Raw genomic sequence first — 27,604 nt, forward strand, 5'->3', positions numbered from 1 at the left:
GATAATCATATGCTAAGTTAGTGCTAAATTGGAAGACTACAAAGATCTGCATTTTAGTTTATCTCATGTAACATCTGAATGTAAGACTGTAATAGTAAAATTGTCAAGCTTTCCAGGTAAGTTTGGGCTCACAAATGCAGATCTTTCCTTGTCCAGAACGGCTAATTTTTATTTGCATCTAGTACACAAAAACATTCCAAATGTGATAAAAATCTATTGCTTTAGAAATGGGCTTTGTCTGTTCTTAAGATATCTGTTTAGAAGCTGGCAGATGTGCTCTGTTCCCTGTGCAAAAAGTTAATATTCTTTTTGTTCAGAGGTTTTCCTTACTTTCCTTGAAACTGGCTGGATGAAATCTTCTGTTCTGTGTTGCTACAGTTCATCTATTTTTACAGGTTCTGGTTTTCCATTATTATATTTTTCCACCCTTAACTACCTGTATAGCACTTCTGTGACTGCAGTACAATTGGTTCACAAGTTTAGAAGGAGAAAATGTCCCCTGGATTATCATGTTCACCTGCTTGTCCATGGAGGAAGTTGGTTGGCTCATCCTTTATATATTAGATGAAGTACTCCATTAGCTGTTTTCCACACCCACTGTAATTCATAAAATTCATTCCTAGAACACTAGAAAGAGATACTGTAAGGAATCAAGGGAGATTTCTTAATGTTTTGATAAATAAAATATATCTCAGACACTGCCATTAAATATATATATATATTTATTGCTGTTAACACTTTAATCTTTTTGTGTATGTAGAACATACTATTCTGCATTGTTGCTTATGTGGTTTACAGCCATCTCAGCTTCTAAGGTTAATTTTAAAGGTTTCTCTAGATTGTACACAACTTTGTTTGCACCAAAAATGCTGAAGCAGGACAGTGACAAAAAGGACTACATTCTCTTTTTTCTCCAGTTGCAGTTCATTATAGGTTCCATTCAGAAAGGGAATTGTGTTGCAGAGGGTCACCTGGAGAACTTCCAGATGAATCCTTTCATGTGCTGCAGAAAAACAGTATCTCACAATGCTTAGTGATCTCTAAGGCTCTTGAGCCAAAAACTTAGTGGGATGTTCTTCACCAGTGCTCTTAAATATTTACAGAGTATTTCAGAGGTAGAACCAAGAGTAGGACTGGTCAAAATTTATATGAGGGCAAGTGAACCATAGATCTCTGTTAATGCAAAGTTACCAGGTCTGCAGAATCTGAAATCTGCAAGACTGCAAGCTCATGGCTGCAATGGAAAGTTTGCCTGGCAACTGTGTCCTTGCTCTGCAGGGCATAGAGGGGTTCTCCTTTGGGCCTGTTGGATGGTTGCTTCAGCCCTTGCCCATTAAGATGATTTATGCTTGGGCATTCAGGGAGGGAGTTGTCACCACACTTGCAGGAAGAAGTGCTCAAAAATTTCCAAACTAAATGCAATTTAATTTGCAAACTAAATGCTGTTTATTTAGAGACAGCAAAAAAAGCAAGTTGGATTTTGGGGAGGAGAGGGGAGGGAGACGACTCATTAGACAGTGTTTTATTTACTAACTTTCCCTGTATCTTAGAATCGGAGAAACTGTGATTGAGAAACCTTTTTTGTTTTCTTCAGTTGTGGTGCAATGTATAAGTTTAAAATATTAAATATATAAGAATTCATGAGATATAGCTCTTTAGCAGTTGGAAAGAAGTTGGTGTTATGTTGATGAAGTCTTCTCTCTGAAACCCCATATGAGATGACAGTCCAGTTCAAGAAGCCACCAAAGGAGCTTGTTAAGATAACCAGAGACCCTATCCATTTTCCTGACAATATAAGCTGCTGGAGTGAATTTGAGCACCTGGTTTTACCACTGTGACCAGTGAAATCTGAGACATGAGAAATGCTGCTCAAAAAAAAAGCTTTTGTATTCTGTTTATTATACTTGGAGTTTTCTCAAAGTCAGTGGTCATATTAAGCATCCTATGCTGAACCTCTACTGATGCTTAAAGCAGGATATCTTAGTTCATTCATTCCTGGTTTACTGTTTAATTTTGTGTTGTTTGTTTCATTTCAAAGTGCAATGTTTTAAAGGAGCTATGGCTGTAACATGTCACACATGCCCAGATTATAGCAAAGACTGGAGGAACTCATATTAAAACTTCAAGCTGAGAAGCAAGTATTCTACCTTTTATCTGAGTCTGTGTTTATAAACACCAGAAAATGCAGCATTTCCAGAAACATCCTCCATTAACAGACAAATTTCTGTGAGTGATCATTTGGCACCAGCAATAGTATCTGAACATCCGTTTAGTATTTAAAATTTTTAGGATGATTCTGAGTCAGGTGTGTTACTAGTGCTACAAGATAATTTCTCACTTGCAAATGCTCTTCATGACCCCAAAGAATTTTGCAAATATATGAGAAAAAGACAAATCAGCCTTTAGAATTATACCTAAGAAAGCATGACACAGTTGAAGAGTGTGTTACCAGCTAATAATAACAAGATAATGGTTTAAAGAAAGCTCTTTCTACTTGAAGGTCATAGACTTGAACTGCGTTGGGCTAATGGGGACCTGTCTGAGCAGCCTACCAGTAGTGCCATCAGAAAAGCTAAATTCAAAACTGGTGATCATGACAGCAGTGAAAGATGAAAGCATGGGAAGCCGTTCTAAATCAGACCTCAGGCGTATTCAGAGGAGACAGGTTGCATGATTGTGTCCAGTTTGGTCTTGCCCTTTGTGTGTCAGCATTTGAGTACTAGTATTATGGTATATTTTATTATGGTTTATACTATTATGGTGTATTTTAACTAAGTATTTAGTGTCATAAGCTTGCTTACTGTGTCCTTTTAATCACTGCAGTATTTGAAGAGAAAATATTTTAAATTTTGTGCGATTAGATTTCATTGTTAGAACAATTGTTCATAGCATTCTGTATTGATAAATGCCTGAAAATTAGGTGTTATACTGAGAGATTCCAAGTACTTCTTGTGAAGGGACAAGCATGTCAGGTGGGAGGTGGAGAAATTCACATTCACACAGTTTGGATTCAAGGAAAATTTAAGCAGTCAAATTCTCATGATGTAAAAATGTTAGAAAAAATCTATATCAGAACAATACTGGAATTGACTCTAAGGCATTAAGTTCATTAAAGCTGCCTGGGGTCACTGAATCAGAGGCTAATGTTAAGTATATTTTATATCATAGATTGTAGCCTTATTGCATGCAGGTATGAATTAGGTTTGTTTTCTTCTGTCTTTACATGCAGAAATGGTATTAAACAATTAAATAAATGCAGTATTACTTTTAACCCTTCCTCCGTGCATCTCTTACCTTCCCAGTCACTGTCCACTTCCTTCCTTTCCTACCGTACTGCACCCACCCCCTCCAGCATGGTGGACACTGGGGTTTTCAGAAGTGTTTGCTCATGGTCATCCCGACTTTTTTCTTTGTTTTGTTTTTGTTTTGTTTTGTTTTTTTTGCCACAAAGCAAAATGAGAAATATATAATGCCATCTGATTCAGCTCAAACTGAGGCTGAGCCAATGCAGATGGAGTTCATTGTGTTAGCAGTTACTGTTACTTAGCAGGCTGAATTTTAAAAAGGAGCATTTTTTTGTCTAGGTTCCAGATTTGGCTGCGCAGCTGCCATCTGAATACAGGGAATGTATAGAGCTGATGTGGCAGTCGTGTACCAGGAGCCCTGATTAGCAGCGCAGTCTGTAATAGATGGACACGTCACGGGACTCGGGCACAGCAACCCTTTTTCTTTTTTTGTGATTGAACCCATGACTGATGGTGTTGAATCTATCACCACTACTCAGTGGGGAGGTGTAAAATGAGACAGAGGACAGGTAACATTTAGCTGTGGCATGCCAGGGGCTGACCTGGAAAGGTGTCTAGTGCTTTTGTAATGGCCGGCACTTACCCAAAGTATTTCCTTCGCACGATTCAGAGACAAGTAATTAACAGAAAAGAAATGAAGGTTACTGAAATCTGTAGCTTATTTAACGCTGGATAAAGAAATATACTTCTCAGCGCAACCCCTGCCCTTTGTTCCTCGCTGAAGGAAAACGGGGTTGCAGATTTTCAGACTCGTTTAAGTCAGAAAATCACCTAAAAAGCGATCTTTTAACAGCCAGTTCTTTGTTTTTGCCAATAGATGGGGCTGTCCTTTAAGGTGATGGCTTGGTGTCTTCCCCCCCCCCCCCTTTTTTTTTTTTTCTCCCCCCCCCTTGTCCTTTTTCCCCCCCCCCCCCCCCCCCCCCCCCCCCTTTTTTTTCCTGCTATTTGCTGATTTGTGTTAGGTGCCATAGAATGAGCCTTAGAACAGGAAGCCGAGAATGAAGCAGAGAAGATACTGCAGAGGTCTTTTTTTTTTTCCCTTCTCGATGAGAATGCAGCAATTTATAAACACTTTGTAATCTTTTGCAACTGAGGATCTGAACAAGTTTGTTAGCATTTCAAGCTTTTCGTTATGACTATCTCTTGGTGTTTCTTTAATTTTTGTTTTCTTCATGATGCTTTTGAAATTCCCATTTTATCAGGTAAGCCAGCAGGATGTGAAATCCTAGACCTTAGTGCATTGATGTGAGCTGTTGGCATGGATCCCCCCCACCCCCCACCTTTTTTTCTTTTTTTAAATAATTTCTGAATGCTTCCTTTATAGTTATTGTTAAGCATATAATTAAGGAGAAGATAAAATTTTGGTGTTTTTAAAAATTTTTCAAAAGCTGCAGTCAGTTCTTTTTGGCATCACAGCATTTTGTTACATTTGTAGGATTTCAGCGGCCTTGTATTTTTGGGTGTTTGCCAGTTTGTTGGGGGGTGATTTTGTTTAAATTATTATTAAGTATTTTACCTGAACTGTTTAGAAGGTAAAAGAGGTCATGTTATTCCTTCACATGGAAAACACATTAAGGGCTAAAGCAAGCATTCCAGGAGTGTGCAGTTTTCCTTCCCGTAGAGAAGCTCTGCTTTAAGGTTAAATGCTTCACAGGAATGTTTTACCAAAGGAAGAAAGGCATCCCTCTCCTTTATCTCTCTTGCCCTCTGACCTATGTCTTTCTGATCAGGTACACTGCTAGAAGCTCTTATTTTCATTTACATGCTGACCAGAACTGGTTGTAATGCTGTAGATATAACTCGGTTCATAATCTGAACCGTCTTGCTTTTTCAAACAGCACAAGAAATTTGCCAGGTGGACATCAACCTATTTCAGCGTCTTTTCTAAAATGGATTTCTCCTCTGCTGCTTGTCTGAGGTATGTGCTTAAAAGAATCCCACTGAAATAATTTACCTGGGATTGGAGTGTTCAAGCCACCTATCTTTCATCTCCACTTTGAAAAAGGTGTTACTCATTCAGCAGTATTTGAAAATGGATTGGTGTTTTCTATCGCTATTGAAAGCCTGGTCAATTGTACTTTTATTGGCTGATGTTAGTGTTGCATGCTTGAAGTGCACCTACTTTTCTATTATGTTTTTCAGGCTTGACCGAGGTGCTAATATAAAGTATAAAGGAAAAAAGACTGTTCTAAAAATGACTCTGAGATCTAAAGTAAAACAATAACAGGATGATTGCTGTCAAGACTGACACCCTGATAGTTTATTCTGTTGAGCCTGGTTTGCGTGATCTTGAATATTTGCTAAAGTATTTAGACACAGGAAAGCAACTTAAAGACAAGCAACCTCAAACTGGTTGTCCTCAGTTTGCCAGAAAGTTTTCATTATTTTAAGGGAAGTATCAAGAGCAGGGAGGGGGGGAGCGACACAGGGAATTAAGGGAATTAAGAGCTTGCATAAAGCATAGTCTAATCAGTACAATTCTAGTGATATTCTAGGAAAACAACAACAATTTGCATATCATCTTGTACCAGAAATAATAGTCTGACTATGATGACTTTTAGGAAAATTATATAGATAAATATATATCATGAAATCATGTATCCTGTCAGCTGTTTGAAACAATAATTTATATTGGGGCAAGGGTAGTTTATTATCGATCACTGAAATCTATGTTGAAATTGTCATATTAGAACCTAAACTTGCTTTGAAGTTTCAGAAATTGTGAATGTCAACAACTGAGATAGCTGGGAAGCTAAAATTAATTACATATTATTTCATTCTTAAAATGAAGGTGGCCTTGAGCTAGAAAATCTTCAGGATGTCTATGAATATGACTCTTCAATGCACTACCCCAACGCCAAACAGTTTAAAGGACAGCTGGTTGTTGACATAAAGGATGGCATCACTGCTGCTATCCATATTACACTACATCCTTCCAACATGTGAATTCTACTGTTAGAGTTTTGTACATTAATATGAGAACCCAAAATATTTAAGAGACAAACCCACAAAGCTTAGCATTGAATTTTGTCCCTTAAATGATATTTTATAAATCCTTCTCTCTGATTTTTGGCTACCTGAAACTGAAGAACTAAGAACGGAGATTGAACGTTCTCCTGCTTTTGGTTATGAGAAATATTCTGGTAATAATCAGGAGAAGATTCTTTGCAATTTTTTTTTTTAAGGGGCGGAAAGCTTGATCTTATTTGTGTGTGTGCATTTAGAACTGTGATACTCTTCTGGATAAATGTCTTTCCTTTCATCTTATTATTAAGTTTCTAAACTCCAGTGCCAGCTCACCTGTGGAAAAACTTATTGGGTCTTTTGGGCTAAATATCATGAAGAGAATTGATGATTGTTTTCCAGTAACAGGAACATATTCTACCTTCTTTTTCTCCATTGATAACAGTTGATATATGTAGGAGGCAGTGGGATTCCACAAGCCAAAATGACTACAGCAGAAGACAAACCAAATTAAAAATTGAACAATAGATATTCCCACTTGTAAGCTGAGACAACCAATGTTATGGTGACAGTTTGACATACTAGACAAGGAATACCATGAGGCTTTTTTTAGCATAATATTTGAGAGCACTTAAGAGATCACATTGCTCCAGGAGAAAAAAAGTCCTGGAGCTGAAATATTCTAAAATGTGAAAAAAAGCAACCTTTGAGTAAATTCTAACAATTAAAACCTACAACCAATGTTTCTGACTGAATGTAATTTTGTAGGGAGATGGGGAATATCATGCAGGGTCTCCATATTTGTTTCCCAAATCTCAGTAGTTCTGGTACGTTACTTCAATTTTTCTAGTTGTAGGTTTATGCTTTGTAGATTCTTATCCATAAAAACATATAGAAGTTGGATGGAAACAACTGAAAGTTTGGTATGGAGTGAAGTATTTAGTTAAATGACAAATGTGGACTTAGAAATCATCTCCATTTTCATACTAGGGTTAGTCCAACTTTTGTAAAATGTACTGATTTCTTTTTATTCAATATTAGTAATATTCACTGAAAGAATCACTGTGATGTCTTACTGAATACACGGGTGTTCAGTGTTTTTAGGCTTGCTGTCTTTTACTTATTATTGTGTCATCATTTTTGTCTCCTGTTTCCACCAGTGTGTGTGGTTCCAGGTCCCTTTTCATGCTTTTATGAAATGCTATTTAGCTCTGGCAAAAATAATTGATTTTTTAAAAAATCAATTGTTAAAAATTAGATTGTTAAAAGAAATTGTTAAAAAAATTCTGGGTAGCAACCTTCCCTGCCATGTTAAATATCACTTGAAAATCCACAATTCTAATTCAGCCACCATGCTATTTATTGTACTCGTTTATCAGCCTCAGAAACTCTCTCTCTTCTTCCTGTTTCTGCCAGGAAATTCTCCTTACATTGCATTTTCAGAAGGCAAGTATCCAGTGGATCTCTAACCTTCCAGAGCTCTATTTAAAAGTGTTTCCATCCTTCTTTTTATTAATTTCCTCTTTTTTCTTAAGTATCTGAGGAAAAAAAAGACATAACACCTCTAGTTTTGGTGTCAGAAACATCCAGCTCAGTTCGAACTTTCAAGATCTATCCCATTTCATTCCCTCTATTTTGGTAATCAGTACCTTGTAAACATGCAGACCAGTCTTCTTCATCTTTCTCTTACTCCTTAAACAGATCCTTTAATTTGCTTCCAACACTGGCTTTTTAAATTACTTCATAATACAGTTCAAAACACTGAAAATCATTATCCTGGTAAAACAAAACAAAACCAAACTAAAACCCAAATACTGTCAAGGTCAGAATAAATTTAGGAATAAATGAAGAGTGTGTAACTCAATTAGGCTTTATTTAATAGTGGCAATGGTCAAAGATGAAAGCACTAAATAGCAACTACAGTATTGTTTAACTGAAGTAATATGTCTGAAGGAAGCTGTCAAATACTTGGTTATTTAAATGCATTTTAAGCCAGTAACAAGACTGTGTTCCAGTTGTACATGCCTGCAATTCTTCCATCCTCTCATCCCTCCCCATACTCCATTTTCTAGTTACTCTTTAATAGTGTTTCATTCAGAACAAGATCTTTCATTTTCTTTAATTATTTAAAGTGTCTAAACTCTGTTTAAAATTATTGTTGCATTTGTTTGCTAAGAGGAAATTGTGATGAAGGTATTACTGAATGCAGATGATAGGTGCTCCTGTTAGGAATGTCTCAGCAGGGTTCTTTCAGTATCTTTGCAGGATTCCTGGAGTAGGTCTACACCTGAAAACAGAAGTGAAGTGACTGGTGGGTCATTAGGAGCTGAATACTGTTCTAGATGTCCATCTGGGTGGGATAGGAAGTGAAGATGGAGGAAATGGGCTCACCCAGATGAGATATGGGGACAAACATTCTGCTAGAGAGGACAGTGAAGAGCTGCAATAGTGTCAGAGGAATCTGTGAAATTTGTCCTGAAGGTCTGTAGGAAGAGGTTAGATGAAACATCTGTTGGGAAATAGGTATGGCAATCTTGCCTTGGGCAGCAAGATGAACTACGTGGCTTCTGATCTTTTTTTTCAATCCGATTTTTCTCTGAGTCTACAAAAAGAAGTAGATATCTGTCGTATAACAGACTTTAAAAAAAAAAGTGTATAAGAAATTATATAAGGTCCAAAATAGACCTAGTAATAGCTATCTTTATTAGGATTGCCTAAAAGTATATAAACATCCCCTGAAAATATTTATCCTATGATATATACACTCTGCAAGACTTCAAATATATCTAGAAAGAACAGAATATAAACCCTGAGAAGTTACACCTTAGTGTTTCTTTTAGATTAAATAGTCTTTACTGGTTAACGATAGCAAGTGTGTGAATAAAAGGGGCAGAAAAAGGATATTTGGCATATCTGACCAAATTTGCTTATTGTCAGGAGAATACTATACATTTAATTAAAAAGATTTTTAAATTGATGATTTTTCTTCATAGGGAACTAGGACACTTCAGAATCTGATTAAAGTGAGTGTACCAGAGCCATTTCAAAGTTTTATTTTTAATGTTTATATTCAGTATTTTTCACAGCTGAGAAACCCAATCTGATACATTTATTTTCTAAAATGAAACCCTAAATAATGACAAATATACCACCTGGAATGTTCAGTGATGGATAAAGACAGAGAACTATTCAGAGTTCTATACTGGCTACCTTAACAATGCTTAATTGAAAAAAAAGTTATCCAACAATTTATTTTTTTTCCTTAAATATTAACTATGTAGTCCAAGTATAATGTAGAAACCTTACATCTGAGTATTTTTGCCTTCAATTCAACTTATTTTCTCTTTACTCACAGAAGGGGAGATAAGCCATAAAGGATGATCCTTTATTATGTTTTCAGGACTTCATATTTTCTCAAAAAAATTTATTGTAAATCAAGTACTGTTAATTAATAAAATGTTTTATCTGAAACAAAAATTTTCACTCCAAGGAAAATAATACGTATATTACAGTATAATTTTTTCTTACTCATTTTGGCTCAATCTAAAACCGAGACTAATTGGCATTGAGATACCCTGTGTCTGCAGAGGATCTTGTCTTTACCAACGTTATGGCTGTTTGCACCCTGTCAACAGGCTATACCTTCTGCTGTGAGCTAACTCTTGAGTCATGTTCTCAAACTCTTTGGGAAACTACTAACTAAAACGAGTGAAAATTGCACCAAGATCAGCTCTTTTTAGCAAGAGAGGTGATTTTGTCCCTGGATCCAGAAATATTTCTCACCATTGATTAATGTATTGGCCTCTAAGCTACAAAGCAAACAAATACTGTTCATATAAATATATGTAATGAAAAATATTTATAGTTACCTAGGAAGAAATAATAACACTTTATTGATCAGATTTTTTTTAGAATATGGTTTTAGAATTAACTAAATAAATCCACAAACTAGTGTAACATGTTAATCAACTACATACAAAAGACCCTGAGATTAGCTCAGTTGATTAGAGCACGGTGCTGGCACCAAGGTTGTGGGTTCATATGGCTGTATGGGCCATCCACTTAAGAGTTTGACTCAATGATCCTTGTGGGTTTCTTACAACTCAGAATATTCTGTGAAAATATTGCAATTTCTGAAATAAAAATTGCAAATGAAACAGCACAATACTGTTCAAAGTGTCCCTTAGGAAAATTTTATAGCTGGAAAAAAATAAATAGCGTCATTGTCTTCCATGAAAGCCAATATTATGGAGGGACACATCTTCAGATAGATTGTTTAACTTTAATGCTAATTAGAAAGTGTTAATTATAGTGTAGAGGATTGTTAATAAATACTTACAGGAAGTGCAAAACCAATTTTGAAAGCATCTTGCTAAATCAGGTGCCAATCTGGACTTAATTCAAATAAAAAATCGTTTTATTTCTTTTTAATAATCCTGAATGCTTACATGAAAACCAGTGTACATGAATCATTAAAAATACATCACTATTTAGCGGCAGATTAAACTGATTTTGCTTTAACAAATGATGGTTAAGATATATATATATATAGGGTCTGAGGAAAGAATGATATATAGAATATACTTAAAATCTGCTGCAAAATAGTATACTCTGTAGCACTGTTTTCTGGGACTGTGGAGCTTTGTAAAACTATCATTATTGGCACACCTAGATGAAGAAGGCTTGCCAGATGTTATTTCAGGATGTTGCTGTCTGCTTTTTGATGGGCAAATATAAAATTGCCTGCAACATTTTATAGCAGCAGAATGTACACCCACCTGGGCTACTTATCTGTGAGAAAATTAGCAGAATTTCTCTATTCTAGTAGAACAGCCAATCTCCAGAGGTGCCTTCCCACCTCAGCCAGTCTATGAGTCTGTAATACAAAACCACATCCTATGAGTGAAGGTGAAGGGTGTCACCAGCTTGTTCATCTCTAATAAGGAACAACTAAACACCAAAAAAACAAAAATGAGAAAATAAATTATAAAATATAAATATACATATTAAATATATAAATTAGAAACCTATTTCTATTAATATTAATATTAATATAAGTTAGAAAATGTGGACATGCTAATGTAGATGCAGTGTTGCATTACCAGGTATGAGGAGTGTACTGGTCTGAAGTCAAAACATTGTCATATTTCATGAGTGGGACATATAGTAGACAGAAGTTTTCAGTTTTATTTATGTGCAGTGAGATTAGGGGAAAAAAATCTTAATTACTAGGAGTGCTTTTCAAATAGAATTCTAATTGAAGATTACTTTTATTCAAACAATACATTAATTTTTTAATTTTTATTTTGCAATAATTTTTTGAAACTGTTTTCTTGCAACACTAGGAACAGTGGTGCTACCACTTTATTTCACACACAAACTTCAGCTCGACCTAGAAAGAGCCATTGTCTCTTTTGCTTTGCTATCAACCACATCTGTTGAGGGTGTCACTATAATGAGTTTAAAATGAGCAGCAGCTTAGAAGGGCACATACATTCTCTATTCAGTTTTTTAAAAAATGATAAGTGTTATATGTAATGCCAATCCCATGTAATCTTACAATTTATGGGAACTCTGGGGCTACAACCTGGTAAAAAGAAATTCTCATATCTTTTAGACAGCGCATCTGGTAGTTTTGCTGTAGGTTGTGTGCTGTCCAGCTGCTGCACAGGCTGCCTGGGAGTCTGTCCCTGGTGGGCATTGACCTCAGACTTGCTCTCTGCTTTCCCCTCAAGACAGGTTTCTATATATCTCTAAAGTCTAAGTTCAGACTATTCCTGAACCAGCACTAAATAATATTTAATGTCTGCACTGGGAGAAACAAAAATGCTTACTGACCAAGAGTAGAGAATGATAAATTATGAGACATGCTAAGAAGAGAAAGCAAAGTAGCTGATACAGTACCCCCTCTCTTATGTCTGCATGCCTGATTCCTAGATGATATCTAACACTGAGTTTGGGTGGTGGTGGGGGGAAACACCTGGGGAAATATGAGTTAATTAATTTTTTTAAGTGCAGGGGAGTAGTAAACATTAAATTTTATTTTGAAAAGCTATTTCTTTGTTTCAAAACAAATAATTTTTCAGGACATTAAGTTCTATTTAAGTCTCTAATAGTATTAATAGTGTTTTCTTCCCTTTTTCTTTGAGCTCCTTGCACATAATATTTCTCTGTTTGTCTCAGCAGTGGCATTTATTTTTCAGGGTTATATGCTTTGTAGAATTCTGAAATGCAGGAAATTGGTTGGTTTTGGCAGTAGTTTTTTTCCTCTTAAAGTAAACTTGACTATGATATAAGGCTGAAATTTCATACAAAAGGTATAAGCTTATGTATATAAGTCTATATTTTGATGCTGAGGCAAAAAATACATTGTCTCCAAGCAGAGTGACAAGAATTTCTTATTGATTTTTGTGTGAATTCTTGATTACTTAGCACTTTAGAAGAGCATGGCTTATGCCTTTAGCTGTCTGTTCAGATAAGTTTCAGATAGGAAATACGAGCCATTTGCTCTCTTTCATGTGAGAAAAGATGGTGAAGATGGCTAAATAATGGCTGAGGGTAGTGAAACTGTGATTAGCAGTATACTGAAGACCACAAAGTAAGCAGTTTTCCCCTCTCTTTAGAGGTCTGCGGGTCTGTGTTTCTCTATGTAATGTTTCCAATTCAAGTGGCTTTGCTGAAGCAGTAATTGTTAACAGTTTTGAGGGTTTAAAACAAGATGGATTTCAGGGGTTTTTTGAGGCATTCATGTGTCATCCCAGTTAAAATACCATATTGCAGTGTTTGTGGGTTGTATTTTTACTTCTGGAAGTTTCAGGAACTTTATTAAAAACCACCTCGGGCTCAAGTTCTGAATGCATTCCTTCATACTACTCCTCTGAAGTACACACTCTTGAATTTTAACACCTCTTAATATCCAGATTCTTGCCTGCAAATTACTCTATTTCAATTACAGGTTACAGGTTACATTACAGGTTACCTTGGTATGGCATATGGATACTTTTGTATGCCTATAGTAGGCAGGCATTCAGATATGGAATCTAGGACCTCAATCTGTATGTGCTATTCAGATACAGAGAGAAAGGGGATCCCTTTTGGAATATTTTAGATACATTCACCTCTTCCTGCTTGTTGGCTTGCTACAAGCTTCTGTGGTCAACGTGCAGTTCCCCCAAGAATTCCGTAATCACTGAGCCAACAGAAAGCCCAACTTCACAACCATGTTCCTGAAAACCCAGCCTTGATCCAGTCTAGCCCAAAACACTCCCAAAGCTCTCACTTCCAGCAAGCCCTGCTGCCTGGAAAGGCTCAAACAGACATGGAGGGAGAGAGCACACTTGCATCTCACTCCCTAGGACCCACTTACCTAAGGACAATGTTAAGTTCAAGTCCTCCATGGGCTTGCCAGAAAGATGAAAAGATTTCATGGAGGAAAAAGTCTGAGCAAAAAAAGTAAGAAGAGAGGAAGGGAGAGCAAAAATTTTCATACCTTTTTTTTGAGGACTTTCCTCAAGCTAAATCCCTGCACCCTATCCTCAACCTTTCCCACCTTGAGAATTACTATTTTATAGCAGTTGATTCCAATGACATTGTATGTTGTATGACATTGCATGTTGTAGTATAAAAAGCATTTTATCATCCCACAATTTAAAGTATGAGAAGTAATTTGCACTATAAATGACAAAAGAAGACTTCCATCATGATGAATTTATAGATACTCTACAAAAATTTAATTATTAAATGATGGATGATATATGTATATTTACATGATTGCAGTAGTACTTTTATTAATCAATAAAAATATATCTCACTCATATTTCCTTTTTAAGCATTAGTCGTACAGCATTGAAATACCAAAATATGTTCAGAAAAAGAAACTGCACAAATCAGAATTATTCAAGATATAACTCAAATATATCAATTAGGTAACAAAACTTACCTGTGTGAATGAGGTCAATGGCATGTTCTGAGAACAACTTTAATAGGATCAAGACTTCATCTGTTAGATTACAAACATAAATATTGATGCAATTTTAAATCGTAGACAAAACCAAGAATTTTAAGAGTGATAAATATGGAAATCTACATAAACAGGTGTAACAAACCAACTCCTACTCAAAATTGCTAAGCCCTGAAAATGATTTTGTATTTTTACTTTTCTTAAGCTTTTTCCTCAAAAACAAATTAAGATCTATTTGATATCATTTCCACTTATGAAATGAAGTCTCTAATTTGTCCTTGGCTCACAGTGAATGTGATATGAACATTTTTAAGCTTCTTAACTGTGCATGTTTCCCTCAGACTTAAATGTCCTTCGATTCCTTAGAGCCATGACCCTACAAATTGCATTGATCTTTTCTCTGACAGTGTTCACTGTTGACATACTTACTTTTTATAAGTGGATATTCCCATCTTTATTTAGTGCTCTTACTTTCATTGTTGTACCCCCACTTAAGTGCATCGAAAAATGGTTTTAAAAAATGGAGTTTCCTACTTCTCACTGTAAGCTTGTTTATACAAATGCATCTGAGCTGTATATATAACGCCTGCAGAAACATTATTCAGCTTTTCAGAGTCTGGTAGGAAATGGTGCTCTGTCTTCAGATGCATTGATCAGACAAGAACATGACGTGCTGAGGAATGCCTCTCCTCATTTTTCTCAGCTGGGTGTGTTGTAAATCAATACCTGACTCTGGGAGGTTGAGTGGCTGAAGCTTTCTCTCATCTAGCAGGGCTAGAACTAGCTTTCACACTGGTCTGCTATTACTAGAGTAAAGAGTTAGTTATGGAACAACAATGACTAATCTTATAATTTAAGATACTGCCCTGGACACCTGATGCCAATATACCAGAAGGCATTAAAACTCACTATTATAAACTAAAAATTACTATTTAGAAACAGCATTCCAAAACACTTTATTCTCTAATACATTAAAAATGACAATTTAGAACGGCAATAAGTAGTTTCAATCACAAATGCAAGAGTACTTTAAGTCAACAAAAAGACAAAAGTATGGTTTTGAACCATACTTTAGTCACCAATCCCAAATCCTGTAAAATGGGCAAACTCTTATTTTTTGATCAGAAAAGCTGAGATTGAAAGAAATGTAATTTGCTGTTAGCTCTGACATTGTTTGCTGTCGTCTTCACTGTACCATGTTGATTCTCCTGTTTGAGCTTTCATCTTACAGGTGGAGCCACATGAACAGTCACATGATACAGACCTAGTAATCTATGAATTTCAATTTACGGTAAAATGAAAGGTAGAGAACTTTAAAATTATTAAATGTTTTATTACTTCATTAGCCTCATTAATATAGTTTGTGTATATTTGATGTGAGATATTTATAAGAACTACAGATCTCAAACCTCTCTTTCCTTTTTTCATATTTCTGTACCTAGATTTGAGAATAATTTCTTTGCAAAATCATCACTAAATGTGCACTACAATTCTATATTTAACCACATAGCTCAGTACTGTATTTGATAAAGTAAATGTTGCTTGCTTTTTAGCAGATTATCTGATCTTCAGGGCGGTAACAGAAAGTGGCTCAGAATTTGAATGACTGAATATTTTTCTGCAAAATTTGTTATCGTTTATGCTATTTTTAAGTATATATCAATCTTTCAGAAATTTCTGATTAATGATTTTCCATTTTTAAATAACACATAGTAGCTGGCGATAATGTCCAAGTTTTACATTTTTTCTGTTTTCTCAGTACACTTCATAGCATTAAGTTCATCGATTTTCAAATGTTCTGGGCTGCTAAACATTTAAAGTCCCTGCACATAACATATTCTTATTTATTTTAAGAAGCAAATTTCTCTAATTGTTCTTCTTGACCAGTCATAGGATTAAAAAAAACTCCTAAAGTCCCAATATCACCAGATTTCATAATCTATAATACTATTGCTCTTGGCTTTTGACTGGATTATTTATCATATCTTTACATTCCCATCAAAAATCAACTTAACATCCTGAATATTTATTGTAAGGTTAGAATATAAAATATTAAATGACTGGAAAGTCACCAGCGCCTCAAAAGGAAAAAAAAAGGTGAGACCTTTGCTTTTAAATGAAAGTCAGTGTGGCTAACAATCTTCACTCAGTGGCTTTCAAAACACTGCTTCTGTGGAAATATTAATTCCTAGGGTCTACCTTTCTTTGCAAATCCAGAACTTTTTCCAATAAGGCATTGCTCAAAGGGTGGGGCAGAGACAGCAGGTCCTGTTGCTGCAATAGCAAGAACCATTTAGGAGTGGTTTCTAGGAATTTTCAAGATCGTTTTCCCCTCTATGCAACTGAAAATACCAAGAGCCATGTAGGAGCTTTTTAGATCTTAAAACAAGCCAAATATCTAATATTCAATAGAGTAAATGAACTATGCAACTGTACTACCTCTAGGGCACAAGGTGTCAGGGCTTGAGCACTGTCATGTCTCAAGACCATGTCATGTATAGATATGCCTGGACATAAAACTGAAACATGGTGGCCTCATGAGTGTCCACTGAACAAGAATTTTGGAAAATTACATTGGACTATCATTGTTAATTCAAAATTTTGTTGAAAATCAGTTCAAATTTAATCAGGAAGTAGGTGAGAGTTGCTTACATGTTTATTTTTGACCAGGTCTGTGTTTTGGAAGTTTCTTTACAGTAGTGATGTGACTTTATTTTATTTTTATTTTGAGAGATATATGTATATATAAAATAGTTTTAAAGTTAAATATGTATCTGCAAGAAGAAATACTAGTTATGCTACTGTAAAGAGAAATTGTTAATCTCCTGGTAATAAGCCATTTCTCACATATTGTTAGGAAATTATTAAGTTCAAAGCAGCATACTAAGAAATAGCAGAATCCTCTTACTGTTGGTAAAAATGGTTGCTCATTTTTGTGTTCAGAATCACGAAACTGCTGAGGGCCATGTGGAGAGAGCTGCAGAGGAGTTCTGATCCTTAGGATCAGGAGTGGCCAGTGAACAAGGATACATTGCCTTGCCCACATAAACAGCAATACTAATGCCATGTTAGATGAAATTAACATATAGAGTACAAATTACTCTGAAAAACACTTGAGTCACATGTAGCCCATGTATTTGTTACATGTCATAAAACCTTAGATAGGCCGAGGGCTGCAGAAGGGGCTGATGACCACAGGAGCATTTCCAAAGTCATGCAGTGGCAGTAGTGCTTCCTAGGCTCTGGAGCTGGTTTGTGGTTTGAGCGTCTCCCATTCCTTGTGCACTTGCTCTTTTCGAAGACAGTCTGTGAGATGAATCCCTCACTTTGGGTGCTGCACTGCAGTGACTTAGCATATGATACCCTGCTTCTAAAACAGAGCAGTGAAGCTGTTACTGCCTCCTCTCTGCACTGTGCACAAGCATGTGCTGAGACATGCCTTGAGTGTACAGTGACTTAAAAGCAAGGGGATAAAGTTTCAAAAGTTCTACCTTTCATATGTGTCTGAGTTTCCTGTGCAGTATAAAAAATTATTTACAAGTTTCTACAGTTTGGTGGGAGGTTACCACTTCATAGCAGCCCCATCACTGTGCATGCGAACGGGAAATTCTTTTGGTTTACTTAATTACAATTGATTTTTTTCCCCATTATCTTGTATGTTAAGCATGTTCCTGATGTTCCTGCATCTGCTTCCTTGATTCAGGGGAATCTCAAGAGTGAAATCAGTGCTTGCTGTTCTATCTGTTTAGAAAAAAACCCCACAGAAACAAGCATAACTAAAACTGTTCAAAAGTAAATACTTTTGTCATTGTGTCTTTCAGGCTTCTGGCCTTTCCACTGACCACATGAGATAGCAAGTACCTGAATGCTATTAATGGGGTTAGGCAACCCACAAAACTAATAATTTGAGTATGGCGATGTCTTTGGGTTTGTTAGCTCTGCAAATTTGGCATCATCACAGGGTACGGAGCAATCTGTTTTCCATCAGCTTTTATTTTTTCTTTCCCAAGTGTAGTAATAGGCCAAGACCAGAACTTAAATTTTGTCTTAAATTCAATTTTACCTTAATGTAAAATGAATCAGTAGCATTATGTAATGTACACTGCATAGCCTACATGGCCTTGTTTATTTTTTTAACTGAAGAGAGGTGCTATTACGCTTACTAAGGTAAATGGAAACAGATGTTTTGGAAACAGATATTTAAGAAAATTAATCTTGAGTTAGTAATGTAGAATGTCAGTAGAAGGGGTCAGTGCTCTACTCAAAGGAAAGAAAGCAGAAAGATTGCTGCTCTGTACTGCAGTCATTTGCTGCACAGGATACACTGCAGGAACAGAGTAAGCATGGAATTCATTCAGCTTGGTAGCAGTCCAGTAGTTCTACGCTATTAAATATATTTGATTAGATGGAGTAGTAATGCAGCTGCATTGTGACTTGTCCCATTAAAATATTTTTTTTCCTTTCTGTGGAACTGCATAAATAATTTGGGGTTTTTTTCAGTTTTCTAAAATAGAAATGACTTGCTTGAAGTTAATAGAATTAAACTAGCAAAGCAGTAAGCAGTAGCAAGCTTTTTTTTTAACCTAAAGCAAAGCCTACTGCCTATATTTTGATTTAGAGAGACATTAGTTAAATTTAAAAATGTAATGAGAATAACAATTTCAACAATGCATACATATATGTAACTAACAGAGATGTATAATATACTGTGTCTGCATCATGTGGCTTTCTGATTTCCTCTAAACAAGACAAAAGGACAGAACTGAGAATCTAGGTGTTAAATCTAGGGGAAAAAAGCTTGCAGTGGACAACAGTTCCCCATACAGATAGCTCACAGGGAGCATTCTGGTTTTACCAGCATGGAGGGTTTGCTTGGCTAGTTATCTTATTTGGGGAAGGCTGGCTTATTTTATTTTGTTTTATTTTCAAAACTGAGGCTTGTATTTTCTTCCTAATTTAAAGAAATTAATTGTGAGTGAAAACTAGAACTAAACCCTCTTTTCCCATAGGTAGTGCTAATTTTTTTCTTGTTAGCTATGAATATATCTCTAGTGACTTTCAACTGCCTTTTCTCAAGTGAATTTACTAGATATAATAGAGAAATAGCTCTAGGAGCAGGGATCAGAAACCAAGATTGCCTTCCCAAATGAACGATTACCATTAAGATGCCAAGTTCATGTTTTCTTACAGGATTTCTTTCTATCTCACTAATCTTGATTTCATTCCTGCATAGTGATGGCAGAGAACTGCAAAGAGAGATCAGATGGTCTGTTGCCCATAGCCATGTACGAGTTTTGCTGACTGATGGAAAATGTGGCTTTGAAATCCCTGGAGCTGATGAGGGAGTTTAGCAGAAATACTCATGTAATGAAATGTAAGCTAAGCAATTGTACAACAGTGTGGATATCAGACATGAGCTGCATTTCCTACCCCTGTCTGTTCTGTTTTCTGGCTGTTGGGCAGCCTAGGCTGAGCACTAAATCACATAGCTATCCCCTGGCTGTTTGCAACTCTGTGGCAAACTAAACAGTCATCCTCTCCCTCATCACTCCCCTTCTGTGACTCTTTCATTGCACCAATAACCTTGTCGTATGTCACGTTAAGTAATGGAAATACCCAGCTGCAAAGCATAGATTTTCACTTGAGCTGGTGCATACTATTTGATTACTTCCAATATTTCAGTTAATTTATTTATGGCTCAGTGCATATCCATGTACCCTATTCTGATGTCTGCAGTATTATTGTACCTACCCTTTATTTAAAATTAATATGCATTAAATGAATACAGTTAGCCAGGTCCAAGTAATCTAATGCAAGCAAGTCCTTGTGCCCAGATCTTCATTATCCATGCTGAGAGGGAATATGAAGAAGATTGTAAAAAAAAATATGGGAGAATCCTATTGATATTCTGTTAATATGCGTGTTTCCCTTATAAAGTGGTCCATTACATTTAATTTTATATAGGAGCTACAGAGAGTCATAAAAAGTTGAATAGTCCCAGTATTCTAAACTGATTTCTACCCTTCTGCCAAATGTATTCCTTTGGATATTCTACTTACCTTTGCTACCTGTAGTAGCCCTAAAATAGAGATAAACAGGGCAGACGCAGGCTTGGGACTTCTGCTTAGCTAAGGCCACACATATAAAACTGCAGTGGTTTCCCCTACTTTCCTTCCTCTCCTCTCACAAATCCACACTTTGAGGAAGCTAATTTATATTTATTCTTTATATTGAAGACAAGAATCATAATGACTAGTTGATAAATGAAAAGTAATGAGAAATTGTACCAATAAACAATGCAAAATGTTATAACACAGAGATCTAGACTCTGTAAGTTTACATGTAGATTCACTAATTTATCTTTATTTTGTAGCAGCTAAATTTTAATTCATGGATGTTGTACCAGGAGATCAAACATGGAAGCATATTGCAGTTTTAGATTTAAACATATGGATAATATAAAGAAGTTCACTTGCCAGAGTTTAGGTATTTGCAGTCCTGTAGTTCTACATGTATGCTAAGGTTCTCCTCACCAAATTCCATAAACTCACATCACTATTTGTTATGAAGGCATGAAGAACATGAAAATTACCAGTAAACTAGATGTTTACCAGGTTAGGAAATTATCTTCTTGTTCAAGCTTGTTTCTTTTTCAGAGAGTTATATATCATTTAGTTGACTTCTTCAAGGGGTAGTCTGTAACTGATTTGGAAGCATTGTTTGACAAGGCACCATCTCTTCATCTATTTGCTAATATGTTCCTCTACTTTGCCTATAAAAATTATTTAGGTGAAATCTGAAGACTATAAAAATTTGCAGATTCTCTGTGGATATTTGATAGTTCGTTATTTTTGACATATGTATAGATCTGAAATTACTCAAGGTGTACAGTAGTTCCCATCCATCAGGGAAGTGCTGAACCAACTCTATGTATATTGTCCAGATGGTCTGTGTGTGCATAGCTAATCCAGTGTAGTTCTGGGTACTTCAGACTTAATGTGCATGGGCAGATCAACTGTGCTTTGTGCAATTACACAGATGCAGCTGAACAACTTGTGGCTTATTCTGCTTGTGGTCTACAGATGGTTCGATCCATGCACACTGAGTGTACTGAGTGTGCTCTACAGTTATCTGGCTTACAGCAATGTATGCTACAAAGTATGTATGAATATACTTTGCTTGGGAAATATCAGAAGAAACAAAATGATTCTATTCTCAAACGTTCTGAGTACCTTATTTTCCAAAATTTGAAATGTTTTGCCTACTGATAAACTGCTCATAAGAAAGTGGCTCAGACTTGGAAATGTAGAAGGAAAAAAAATCTCCCTCCAGGAGAGTAGGAAAGAACTTAATAAGAAATCTGTATTTTGTGTATTCTTATATTCTTATATTCTTATATTCTTTCCTTTGTAGAATTACTAGTGTAAATTAAAAAAAAGTCCATTTGAATCATGTAAGCAATCTGTAGTTATTCAATTAATATTTAATAAATCACTTGGTAGAAATCAGAAGGATATAATTTGATTATTTTGTCTGGTATCAATTTTTATCCATCCCCATAATAGATAAGAGAGAATAAATTCATTGACTATAGTAAAGGAAATACAAACCTATTAGTTACCAATGTGATATGACAGATTAAAGTGCTTTGGGACTGACTATAGTGAAATCTGTATGTATTTAGTATTGACTTTTAAATTTATAGAAGATTTCTATTTGCAATTCTAAATACTTAAAATCATGGAAATGCATGAAGAAATGGAAAATGTATCTATATGTATCTATAGTATCATCCTCTATTCTGCTAAGAGGATAAAAAGTAGGTAATCTTCATAAAGCCTCACGAAACATTTTGTTAAGTACAGCCTACTTAGATTTACTTACATCTAAAGGTGTAGCTAGTTAGCTCTGTGTGCATTTGACAGACCTGTATCTGATTAATTATAGAAAAACAATATAGAATTCCTTTCTATAGAAAAAAATACAGGTATTATTAGAAAAGCCCACAGCATTTGCCATTTTTAAACTCGGTGTGTAAGGACAGGAGCTGAATCAAATGTTTTTGCAACAAAACTAATGGCTATGAATGAGCTTGTTTCTGTGCATCTGCAGGCAAATCCTGCAGGCTTACCTCCTTGTCCTGCATCCCAGATGGGGACACTCTCTGAACTCAAAGGTGATCCTGACACAGCACCCCATGGTTTCAGAGCTCTTCTCTGCTGACTGCTCACATTTTCTTCCTCCTCAACACATGAGATTGCCCTTGCTACTGTCAAGCACCTCCCTCCCACTGTGCCAGGACTCCTTTGGCTTGCTGTGCCCTCACTGGCCACTGGCAGGGAACACTGAGTGCTGTGTACAGTGGTGGTTTTGCACAGTGAATGAAAAAATGGGAAAGGGGAAAGCCACCCTCCTGGGTCTCACTAGGAGGAGGAGGAGAGGGAAAGGCAAACATGTCTGTGTAGACTCATTTGCTGATACCCATGGGGATTGGAGAAGAGGAAGACAAAAAGAGAAAGAGAGAAAGTGAAAGAGAGAAGGTCTTAGTCCCTTTCTTTGCCCAAGAAGCTAAGTGGAAAGGAGAGCCTGACTGTCTCTTCTTTCTTAAGTCTCTGAAGCCCACAGAGCAACTAGTATCCACCTACAGCTGTGTCTTCTGTAATATTCGAATAACAGCTTAGCATGAGATCTGTTTTCTAAATTCTGGTGCCACTTATGGGGATCCGTTTGGGATCGGAAAGTTCAGTGATGTGGCAGGTAGTTTTTTCTCCTTCTTTCCCAGTATCCACAAGGTGTGATTGAATAGTAAGAAACTCACACTCCGAGTGTGAGTTTATAACTGTTCAGTAAAATGACTGAAGTTTCAATTCCTAGAAGTAACCAAACCCAGGAAATAGGGAGCTGAGGACTGTCTGCAGGATGCTGTCTATGTAGAGGAAGGCAAGATTTTAAATCCTTTTTGGTTGAGGTACATTTTCTTGTATCCTTTCATCCCCTAATGGAGGCAGAACAGGATAATTCCTTTTCCCTTAGAAAGAAGGGAAAGCTGTACAAAATGAGGTTTGGCTTGAGTCTGTACTCTGCATGAGTGAATACTTTGTGTTTTGATAAAGGATTAGATCCCTTTAATTTTTTTTACAGTGAGAAATTTGCCACCTTGATTCTTTAGAAGTCATTTCTCTGTTTTGAGGTGATGGTCATATACATCTGTGTGAAATATAGGGGGATTTAACTTTCTTGAGAAATCAAGAAAATTGAGTTTGTAGAGCCCATAAGCACTTTGACCCCTCTTTCTTATGTTATCCACTGTATTCCATTACTCAGCACATATATGTGATTAAGATATTTGTGCTCACCCTGGCATTAATGATCTAGAGAATTTGGTGTTTATTACCTAAGATAATTCGGTGACCTTCTCTTTAATTTCCCAGCTATATTTTTCTTTTTTTTCTGCCTTTATGTGTCATCTAATTTCTTATTCTCCTTTTTGACTTTTCCTAAGTTTAACCCTATCTGTATTTGCTTCTCTTCCTGCTCCTTTCCCAGTAATCTGTTCTTCCACCTATGTTTTATTTTTCTTTGTTTTCATCTCTGCATTTTTGTACCACTAATCTTCCAGTCTTCCTGTTTTTTCCTTTTTGCATTTTTCATTTTCTCCCCTAATTCTTTCTGCATTCATTTACAATGTACTCTTGAGCCATTTATTTTCCACAATTTCTGGGGTTGTTTGTCACCTTTTAATTTGTTTTAATATATTTTCCCTCAACCATCTTTTATATTCTTACTTCTTTCTTATTCCATATATCTAGCTTATTTCAAGGCCTACTGACCTGCATTGATTCTTGAGTCTTCTGAAAGGCTGACTGATCATTTTATAAGGACCCCTACAGTGGGTGGAGACTGCAAATTTCTCTTTACATTCAGGCATGAGGGATATATACACCATTGTGAGCCCACATATACATTTCCTCTATATGTCTGATGTAATCAGAAATCTATTCAGCAACATGAAAGATGCCAGATCAGTAGTCTTAACAGGATTTCTTTTTTTTTTCTTCCCCCAACAGCTTTATTTTCTCAGTTGCAATATATAAATAAATATGTATATTAAAATACTTACAGAATTTTCCAGTTACATCTATTGAATAAAGACCTAGGTACATAGTAACAGCTAATCTGAAATAAAACTAGGCAACTGCTCTTCTTCTTATCTAGAAAAACTACTCATACAAAAACTTACTTGGAACCACTACTTTAATATTTCATAATACACAGACTTGGTTTTCATTTGTTTAATAGAAATTCTGATTTTACAGTGCTTGTTTTTTGATACTGTTGCTGAACTCACTGAAAATTTCTGTGTTACCTCTGGGGAACTGTGCTATTTATAGCTATTTATAGCTTGATTCCAGAGGAGTATAAGGTGACCGTAATATAACTACAGTTATGAGGAAAGAATGTATTTATTTATTCCTAAGTATCATGCTTTTGTTTATTTGGAGTAAAAGGCTATTATAATCCCGGAGCTGGGAAATTTTTGCAGTTTCAATAACTAGCATAAGAACCGCTCAAGTGCCTCTTACAAAGGTCAAATCACCAACTAAGCTTCTTACTTTATCTTTCTTTACATAATTTCAATATTGTGCATTTTAACATTTCAACATAGCATAAACAAAAGCATTTAAAAATAAATATTATATCTTTCTTACTTGGTGATTTCAACATGTTTGTTTGATTTTATTTTCTGCTTTCTTTTAGTATTTTCCTATGCAGAAGAATAAATGTTAATTAAAATGTGCAGGATGAAAAGATGGAGCAGTCAGTGCTTGTACCACCAGGACCAGACAGCTTCCAATACTTCACTAGAGAGTCTCTTGCAGCTATTGAACAACGCATTGCTGCAGAGAAAGCTAAGAATCCTAAACAAGATCGTAAAGACGATGATGAAAATGGGCCAAAACCAAACAGTGATTTGGAGGCAGGAAAAACACTCCCATTTATATACGGCGACATACCTCCAGGAATGGTGTCTGAGCCCTTGGAAGACATGGACCCATACTACATCAACAAAAAAGTGAGTCTAATATCAATCCTGTTCCTATGCCAGTGTTTGGAGTGCTTTGTCATGTTCATTTCATTTTCATGGAGCAGATTGTGTAGTTACTTCAGTAATTAACACAGTTAATTTGCAGCCAGAATCCATCCACCTTAATGATTACTAATTTTTCACCCTTTTCTTTTAATTTACATCAAAATTTATTTCTTTGATACAACTGAATTTATATAAAAGGAACATTTATATCAAAGCTGATACATAGTATGTGGTCTTTGATTATAAGCAATATATAATACCTGTACAACACATGTATACATAACATGTATATATTTTGCAAACTTTAAAAACATGAATATACATTGGAACTGAGTACACCAACATTCTGTAGGGTTCTTCAGGTTTAAAACTGACAGCATGAACCAATACATAGAACATTTTGTTCACAGAAATCTGCTTTGATAGCATATTCTTAAGCAATTTATGAAATCAATAGAGAAACAAACTGATAAGCAGAAAATATAATAAAAAGAGTGTAAAACATATTTTAAAGTTTCTAGTGGAGCTGGCCTTGGACAGGCCTGGAATCCTTTCAGGATGTTTCTGTTGTACAACCCATATGCAGCAGAAAAAGTTCATGTTTTATAACAATAGCTAGATCTGATGATACTCGATTTATTGGATTCTGTGATTATAAATACTCTGTCAATATCAAGATAGGAGTTATTTTGACTTCAACAAACTACTGTGTTCTAGGTTCTCAGCTTGCTAAATTTCATGTGATTTATGAGTCCTATTTTGACAAGAGAGAAAATACTATATGAAAGAACAGTATTTTTATCTGTATTATTTGATGCCTCTGAGAGAGCCTTTATCTGCCATTCACAGCATATGAAGATTTATCTTTAAATCACAGTTCTACTTTTACAAAGATAAAAGATGTGTTTCTATAAAAGCAGGCTTTGTAGAGTTCTGTACTAATTGTGTCTGTTTATGATACAATATTCGATATAATTTTATCCCTACCTGCCCACAGCTCATCCTGGACCTTTATAGCCAAATCAGTCTGTCTTGTGTCTCTTACAGTGACAACGGATACACAATAGGTATGACTTATGATAGATATGCTTCTAGAGCCCTTAGGAATGGAAGACCCTTTTAATCCCTTCCCAAATGGAGCTGAAAACTTACCATATCAGCCAGGTCTGATGATAAATTTGCAAGAAATGGTGACAAACCAGCTGAACATATTGAATCAAGTTTCTGTACTATTTAAATGGAAGAATCTTTTTATTTGCACACTAAATAACTTTTATGGGCCAGTCACGTACCCTCTGGGATTCTCTTCTTTCTGCTGAAGTCCACACATGCTCTCTATGCAAATGCTTTAATTTTCTAGAGGATAGAAATAGAAACAGCCCTGTCAGTCTAAGACAAGACAAAAATTTCTCACATGCTGCAATTCTCTCTGTTTTTTCTTCCTTCAGTGAGAAGAAAATGGACTTTCCTAACAGAAAGTCAACAATCTGTTTCAATTTTACATCACTAGTTTAACTTTAAAATATCAAATTTCTAGATTTTCTTATCTAGCTCTATGTGAATTCTGGAAATACTTTTGTCTTGTTTCACTTGTATTTTGAAAGTATTGGCAGCAGCTGATGCTCCTGCAAGTCTCAGAAGGAGAAATACTTTGAGAAAAGCCTGAAGCAGAAGTAAGCATCTCCAGGAAGTTGCATAGGACTCTTAATGCTCTTTCACATTTAACATTTCAGCTTCTTGTTTACCCCTCTCTGAATTCCATCTTGTAAAGCCAAGTCCATCAGCACACACTGTTCTGATGTAACAGTCTGATAACCGCTGCACAATCATTAGAGATTTTTTGTTTCTGCCTGGAGAAACATCTATCTGAAATATCATGGATCTAATGAAAAACACCAAAATGAAGGAAAATATTCATTTGCAAGAAAGAGTAGGACAAGTATCATCAGATACCACTGTTGCTTCAGACCCCTCTTGAGATCTCTGTGTAAACCAAAGCTGTTTTTATCGACAGAAACTGTATCAGTTTAACTTCCAAACTTTCAAATAGGGAATAGAAATGGTTGCCCATACACTGATCAAATGACACTAATGAACATCATCATGGGTTTTATTTGGGAAACCTGTATAGGATTTTTAGGAATATCTTTTTTATTACAAATCAGGGTCATGAATGAAATCACCCATCATTTGCCTCATATGGAAGTGTTGCATCCCACTTCTTGGTGTTTTGGGGTTTTTTTCCTATTTTGGTCAAGGAAAGATTGGTCAAGCTCACTGTAT

General features: G+C 35.8%; 1 protein-coding gene across 11 annotated transcripts in view; it reads left to right on the forward strand.

Moving 5' to 3' along the window:
- Positions 1 to 27,604, forward strand: part of LOC113965372 (sodium channel protein type 1 subunit alpha) — a 168,490-nt gene that overhangs the window by 80,844 nt on the left and 60,042 nt on the right. For 6 of the 11 annotated variants that reach the window (XM_027678692.1, XM_027678693.1, XM_027678696.1 and 3 more), the window contains 2 exons: positions 5,144 to 5,223; positions 24,988 to 25,303. The exons of 3 other annotated variants lie outside the window; for them this stretch is intronic. In XM_027678692.1, the coding sequence (XP_027534493.1) occupies positions 25,040 to 25,303 (264 nt within the window). In that variant the 5' untranslated portion in view covers positions 5,144 to 5,223; positions 24,988 to 25,039. The remainder of the gene's footprint in view (positions 1 to 5,143; positions 5,224 to 24,987; positions 25,304 to 27,604) is intronic. 2 more of the 11 variants (XM_027678689.1, XM_027678688.1) reach the window with 1 other exon arrangement.

Source organism: Neopelma chrysocephalum, unplaced genomic scaffold, assembly GCF_003984885.1.
Source record: "Neopelma chrysocephalum unplaced genomic scaffold, ASM398488v2 Primary Assembly neopelma1_44, whole genome shotgun sequence".
Taxonomy (NCBI): Eukaryota; Metazoa; Chordata; class Aves; order Passeriformes; family Pipridae; genus Neopelma; species Neopelma chrysocephalum.